The sequence below is a fragment of the Lycorma delicatula genome, chromosome 4 (genome assembly GCF_047948215.1).
Source record: "Lycorma delicatula isolate Av1 chromosome 4, ASM4794821v1, whole genome shotgun sequence".
In the NCBI taxonomy this organism is placed as follows: domain Eukaryota; kingdom Metazoa; phylum Arthropoda; class Insecta; order Hemiptera; family Fulgoridae; genus Lycorma; species Lycorma delicatula.
In genome coordinates, this window is record NC_134458.1 from 96475308 (window position 1) to 96483194 (window position 7887).

General features: G+C 30.5%; 1 protein-coding gene across 2 annotated transcripts in view; it reads left to right on the forward strand.

Annotated features, from left to right (window-relative positions):
* CBP (sarcoplasmic calcium-binding protein) overlaps nt 1-5113 on the forward strand; it is a 48908-nt gene extending 43795 nt beyond the window's left edge. The window contains exon 6 of one of the 2 annotated variants that reach the window (XM_075361995.1): nt 4590-5113. In XM_075361995.1, coding sequence (XP_075218110.1) covers nt 4590-4736 — 147 coding nt within the window. In that variant the 3' untranslated portion in view covers nt 4737-5113. The remainder of the gene's footprint in view (nt 1-4589) is intronic. The other variant, XM_075361994.1, reaches the window with a different exon arrangement.
* The last annotated feature ends 2774 nt before the right edge of the window (nt 5114-7887 follow it).

The following is a 7887-nucleotide window of genomic DNA, read 5'->3' on the forward strand; positions in this document are numbered from 1 at the left end:
ATGAAGTCAAAAAAATTACATTAACATTGATTCACAAGAACAGATATTTTATTTCAAAATAAGTTTTGTCTATACACTATTCTTTAGTTAGTCTGGTCATTATGTCCAGACTGACCAAACAAAATTATTTATATTTATAATTTACACTTTACAAACAAAAAGACTCATAATAACTATTATTACTATTGAAAACCATCAAGGAGGGTGTCTAATGATCAGAAAAAAGTTTTAAATTCACCACTATAGTAGTTAAAAAAAAAACATTTTTTTCATTTTATAAAAAATCAAATCTATGAAAAAAACAGATTTCAAAAGTGTGCTCCTCATTTGTAACAGATCATATGGATCCATGAGATAAGCTTTGGATCATAAGCATTGCTTTTGGCTCAAATAGTAGCTCTGCTAAATTTTTGGGTTCATGTTTATTATTCCAGGTTCTTACTAAGGCCCTGTAGTATATAGTGCAATGGTTCCTCAATGGGATTTTGAATTCTTTAATGAATTATCCAAATTTTTGAAAAATCTTTTGTGTATTTCATTTCGTTTTGTTTTAAGTTTATATTAATAAAATGCTATTATTTTTCAGTTTTCTACACTAATTTTTTTCAGAAAGGTATGAAAATTATTTTAAAATTGGTTTATTTTTATAAAATACCCTTTTTTCTTTTTAGCCTTTATTCTGACTTAAGATATTTATGATGTTTATTTTTTAAAATCATTTCTGAATCGATTTATTCTTAAAAATTATATACTTAAACATCAATACAACCATTAGTAATGTTTTGTTAATATTTTAAAAGATTTACTTCCAGGTATAATTATTTCAGTTTTCCATTTTTTAATGTTTTGAATTTAATTTTTTTAATTATATCTCTAATTAAATTTCTATTTCTATCATCTGGTTTCCTGTAGGTTTATAAAATAGTAACATAATTTTATGAAAAGAATTTTCAGTAAAACATTTATTCTTTAATAAAACAAAATTACTCTACTAAGACTACTTTACAGGGCAATGAATGGGTGGGGGGGGCAACCGGAATGTCACTAGGCGGGTGTCTTCCCTTACAGTGTTGGGATGTACTAACAATACTCAATTTTATTGTTCGTTTAAAAAAATTTTTACAGATTATATCAGGTTAGATAGAATATTTTTACAATGTATTATACCAAGAGATGGTTATTATTGCTTAAAATTCAGTAAAACAAAACGCTATCTTTTAAACATAACTTAAAATGTATGAATTTCAATGACTAAATGAATTGGGCATGGATCCAAGCTGGTACTTTCTGCAATCTGGAATTCTTGCAAGGAAAAAATCACATGATATTTTTGGGAGTTGAATATTTTTTCCCATTTACTATAACCTTTCATTGTTCAGATAGTAAAAAAAATATTTAGACTGGTTAATTTAGATGGAAATATCTTTGTAACCATGTGTACACTTTATTAATAAAGAATGGAGAACAAATAATTTGTAATTGTAATACCATTGATGAAAAAATTCAACATGAAAATGAAAAACCATGCCAAATATCATGAAGGGGTTGCTTCTTGTCTTCTAAAACAATCAGCTGATCGAGAATTATCAACTTTCCTAAATTATATTAAAAAAATTTGTAGAAAAATTTACATGAAAACCACAAAACAACTGCACTAAAATAAAAACTGAATCTAGCATTCATAACTAGTTCTATATTCCACATTTATTGCAATAAAAAATGCCCAAATCCACTGATTTTTGGATATACCAGGTGAGAAGGATCTTCCTCACCCACAAATCTTAAGGCATGGCTGACAATCTGTAATTAGAACAAGGGAAGTATTAAAAAACTGCTATAAATTTATATTAACTCTAAGGTTATAAATCCTCTACCAGCAGAGTGACAGTTTTTCAAGCTCAATTCAGTATGCAATAAAAGCAATCACAATGTGCAAGAGCTTTCAGAGTAAGTGTTTGATAACAAACAAGCATAGAGTGTTACTAGTACTCCACTTCAGACAGAGGTTGAAAAGAAGAAGCTGTTTGGGAGTTATTCGTGTGAACAGGAGTGAAAGTGTCATTATTCTATTTATTTATCAAGTGCAGCGTAGTTCTTTTTTAAACAGTAAAAGTTAATAATACTTGCATAGAGTATATATGAAGTATTCTATGAACTGTAGATTTTTCGATTATCTTATTGTTAACTCAATATTAGTTTCTATTAGTTATAATAGAGTGTATAGTAGATCATAACTGTATTTTGATACTTATAGTTTAATTGTTATTAAATTAATTTTGTATTTAATTTGAATTGCTATTATGCATAAGTTATTTAAGAGTAATAAATTGTGTTTATAAGAAATCCTTTCATGTGTTAGCTTTCAGATGTTAATTTTTATAAAAAAATATTGGACCCATTATTCTCTTCTGAGAAATCTTCACCAAACTCCAATCTTTTCTGAATGTAATGTAGTCTCATGGAAATCAAAAGGATTTTCTGCACTCCAATATCAGTTGTTCTTGCTGTTTACATAGCCACTTATATGAAACCATGCCTCATCACTAAAGAAAACGTTATCCAAGATTTGAATTCTGCTGCAAACAAACTGCATAAACCATTTGCAGTAATGAGTTTTTCCACAATCGGGTTTACACATTTCCTACAAAACATGAATATACTATGGACATAATTTTAATTTCTTGTGGCTTTGCAAAATCTCTCATATGGCATTCCAGTCTGCTGAGATAGCCTTCTTATTGACTTTCTTATAGCTACACATGACAGCAGCATCCTGAAGTAAGGATAACTGGTAACTGAAGCCATGTCTAGTAAAGTGGTTTCTAAAAGTTTTTGAAGTTAATGCAGTTATGCTGGGCACAGTTCACTGAATGCTGTGGTATTTGCTAATGGTTAATGACCATAGCAATTGATGTCACTAAAATTGAAAAAATAATAAAAAGTTATTTTAGTTCCCACATCAGAAGTCCATGCATTCATGAACACCTCAGCTGAGTTTATGTTTTTATGTATTATAGTGTTTATATATAAGTATTATATATAAACTCTTACAATGATTTTTTTTCATCTTTCATGGCCGCATAGGATCACTTTAGTAAGTCCATTATCCAAGTCTCTTCTAAGGGACTGTTCGAGTCTTGCAGTCTTCCCAGTACTTTTTCATACATTCTGATCTCTGTGCCCTTTCACAGGTTGAAAATGTTCATATTGTGAGTCTTTCTTATGAGTGTGAAGCAAGCTTTTTTGTTCTTAATCTTTTCATTTCCTTCAGTCACCAATTTCAATTGGTCCTTCAGACCAATTTCCTTCAGTCATCTCTTTTTGCTCTGATCTAATTTTGACCTAGTCTCCCCTTAGACATTGTATCAGTGATGGGTTCTGACATTTTGTACATGACTTTTGTTGGACACAAACCACCACTTCCCATATTTCTGGTACTTTTTGTTGTTGCAGGTTCTTCCAATTTTCTGGAGTCTGTCGGTCTTTGATTGTTCATTCAGAAGGAAAAATGTTTCTACTGCAAATATAGCTTCTCGTTTTATAACTGTGTTGTAGTGTTTTATTTTTGTGTTTATGGATAGATATTTTTTACCGTACGTGTACCAGGTTAATCTATGTCCTTTAGCTAGTTTGTTTGTTCTTCTTTGGATTAATGAATTATTTTATGAATACTTTTAATGTTTTTTCTGAGAAAACATCTATTAATTTTGTCCTTTTTTTGATGTACCATTATCTTTAATTGAATTTTTAATAAATGTATTGTTTCATAGAAGATGACTAGAATTTTCCCAATAAATAACTATTATTTACTGACTTTTTTGTGAAGTCAAAACCAAGGAAAAGAATCTGTGTGTAAAGAAGGAATGGAAAAGTACAAAGAAAATACCAACCTGTTTTCTTTAATGACAAATGAATCTGAAGCAATAAATTTATCTTATACACAATACAAAAACTAGTTTGAATTAAAATAGATGATCTGATGCTTTTAAAAGAGGAAAATTATAATATTCAGTTACAATTTCTGACACGATAAGAATAATAAAAAAGCTGTTGAAGTTTAAATTAAAATGGTTAGTTATTTAGTTAGATCAAAAAAAAGGTATACCAATTTTTATGTACATATAACCTGATGTCAGATTTTGTACACATTTATCTGAAAAATTGCCTAAACCACCCATCAAAGCACTTCATATTCGATTTAATTCTTATGTTTTTAGTTTGCTTCTAATTAAATTCTCATAAATTTCTCTCTAAATTTTACATAATTTATGTCTAGTTATGAGTTATATCAAACCAGATTTAAGGTATGAACTGACCAGATGCAATTTGAGAGTTTGAGTAGTATATGGTCTTTTGCTTTCAACTTTTGACTGCTCATGGTAAGTGATCATTTTTTAAATTTCAGTTTTTTCTAATTCCTGTAAGTACAGTAATTTTTTTTATTGCTTTGTAAGTTTTTTCTAGTTTATTTATTTTTTTATGTTTATCTACTCATATTTTTCTTTATATTAATCCATTCCTTTATTTCTATTGATGATGATAGTTTAACAATCAATTACAAAAATATGAAGTTTTGTTTCTGTTTCTAGGCAGCTGTCATGTCATTTTATGTGATTGATGAAAATAATGATGGTCATTTAAGTATGAAGGAATTTGTAAAATTAGGACGAGAATTTTTCCTGAGTGAAGATACAAGAAAACCAAGTAAAATGTTTTGGGGACCTCTGGTCGATTAAGTTGACTTTTTATAAAACTTTATGTAATACTGGATTGTATATGAGGGTGTTTAATTATATAATATTTTATTTCATTATTTCTGATAATTATATAGCTTTATTTGTACTGTTAATATAAATAAGTAATTACAATTAAGATATTAGTATATATAGTTTTGCATATTTTTTCTGGTTATTAATTCATCTAATTTTTCATTACATCAGATTTTTCATTGTGTATATTAGCATAATCATTAAGTTTAATAGTAGTGTAAATATTATTATTATTACTTTTCAGTTAGATATGCATTGTTTATTTTTGTTGTCATTAATTAATCAGTATATACCTTTCCCTTGGTGATTTAAAAGGGAATGAATATGTTGTTTTTCATTTCTTTTAATAAAAATTCCCACTATAATTACAGTTAATGTGTGTCTACCCAATGAGATAAGTTTTACCCTTCCATTCCTACATTACCGGAAAATAGTCCATAACAAGTTTAATGTGGACGATCAGAACACACAACAATGATTGTAATTTATTAATGTGATTCCAGAACCATAAATATAAATAAATACTAACTATATATTATATTAACTAAATACAAATATACTAGTAATACTACATAAATTAAATAAAAATTTCATATATATATATAAGGCTTTTTTCATATAAGTACGAGGGTTATTTTTTTTTCAAGGTCCGATCGGTCACGAAATTAAAACCACAGTGAAAATAAAAAAATGTTATTTGTAACAAGTACTTACATACAGTCCTTACAGTACTTACAGTCGCCAATCTGATTTAGACATTTGTCAAAGCATGGTACCAACTTTCCAATACCGACGTCACAGAACGGAGCCGCCTGTATTTTCAGCCGTGTTTCTACACTGGTCTGCAGATCGATGTCTGTGCCAAAATGTTGTCCAACTAGCCAGCGTTTCATGAGAACAAAGAGGTGAAAATCGGATGGAGCCAAGTCCGGGCTGTATGGTGGGTGATCAAACACTTCCCAACGAAAACGCTGCAGGAGCTTCTTTGTTACAGCTGCAGTATGCGGCCGAGCATTGTCATGGAGAAAGACAATGCCTGATGACAACATTCCTCTCCACTTATTCTGAATTGCCCTTCGTAGACGCTGAAGAGTCACGCAGTATGAGGCTGGAGTGATGGTCGTGCTACGTTCCATGAATTCCACCAAGAGAACTCCATTCCGGTCCCAGAACACAGTAGCCATACACTTTCTGTTGGAGAAGGTTCGCTTGAACTTCTTTGGTTTACTGGGAGAATGAGAATACATCCACTGTTTGGATTGTTCTTTTGTTTCTTCAGTTTCAAAATGGACCCATGTCTCATCTCCTGTGACAATTTTGTTCAAAAAATCTTCTCCTTCATTGTGGTAGCGCTGGAGAAACGTTAGGGAGGCGTCCATTCTCATTGTTTTGTGATGGTTGGACAGCATCTTGGGACCCATCTCACATACAGTTTGCGATACTTAAATCTCTCACTCACAATGGTGTAGAGAGCTGACCTTGAAATTTCAGGAAATGAATCGCTCAATACAGAAATTGTGAACTGACGATTTTCTCGAATTGCCTCATTCAGTCGCTCAACGAGATCATCGGTTGACACTCGCTTCCTTCCCTGACCGCCTGCATCATGAATATCTGCACGTCCTGCTTTAAAGTTCCTTTACCATTGTCGCACTTTGCTGTCACTCATTGAAGTTTCACCGTACACATTACTTATTCGTCGATGAATTTCAGCTGCATTACACCCCTCAACCTGAAGAAATCGAATTACCACACGCACTTCACACTTGGTGGGAGATGCTATTGTTGTAGACATCTCTACGTGCTAGCTGCGTGTTCAGAACTAAACGAAGTGATGCGACATGATTGAAGGCCATACTAGAGATGCTGCACAACACATATGCGCAAAGGTTCATCCGATTTTTGCGCAGGTTTTTATTTCGCAACCGATCAGACCTTGAAAAAAAAATAACCCTCGTATATGTATATATACTTATATATAACATAAATTTAAATAAATATTAAATTAATACAAAAGACTTTTATGAAATATCTAATAAAAATGTGGCATATTACTGCATTATGGGTGTTCCTTTTCAAGGAGCACAACTGCTTTTCAAAATAAAAAAAATAACTGATATACTGTCTATTGTCCACAAAACTGCCCAGGATGAGAAGATGAATTGGGTTTATGTGTACATATGTTACCTCTACACAGATACTATTGATTCAATTGTAGTTTTTGATGCCTTATAGAGTTTTAATTTGGCCTACGAAATAAATAATAAAAAATATTGGTTTTTACAAATATTCTAAAACAAGCAACGTTCCGTGAAGAATAACACATTTTTATACAGGTTTACTCATTTCCACAAAATTCTTGTTACCATTTCAAATTTTGGTTTATTTTATTTCTGTAGTAATAACAGAAAAACACTTGAACAAAGCTGACAAGAAATAACAATAAAATGTTCACCTTCACTGCACAGTTCAGGGCCATATTCTGGAGCTTAGCATACTTTATGGTCCATTTTAAACCTTTTTAAAGTACAGAAATTAGACTATCTTACATAAGACAAATGAGAAAAATTATTTTAAATTAATGCTGTCATTAAAAAATTACATCTTTAAAAAAAAACTAGTGATACATCCAAAAAAAGTTCAAATTCACAATGTTATTGATACAGATTTTCTAACTGAAAACAGCATTTAAAGATATAAAAATTGATTCTATGTAAAGGTTTATAATAGACAACCAATGTAAGGAAATAGTCATACCATCCTTATGGTGATCAAAAGGATTTATATCTTTTAAAAATGTATGCCACAGATCAGGAAAAATTCACATGCGGTCAAGAACTACATGTGAATTACTATTACAAAAAAAACCTTCATTTGTTTCTCTACATTAATTTAGACTTATATTTTAATCCACATTAAATATACTAAAATAAGGTTATGGGGTGTAACCCATAGGGGAGTACACAAAGGCAGTTCAGGGGAATATCACTTGAGGACATGTACATTCTTCAATAATAGTGAGTGTAAATTACTATAATACTGTTTTATATCTGGAATCAATCTAGCAGCAAAAACTATCACTGAACCAACCTATAATTATGAATATTTATCATGAAGA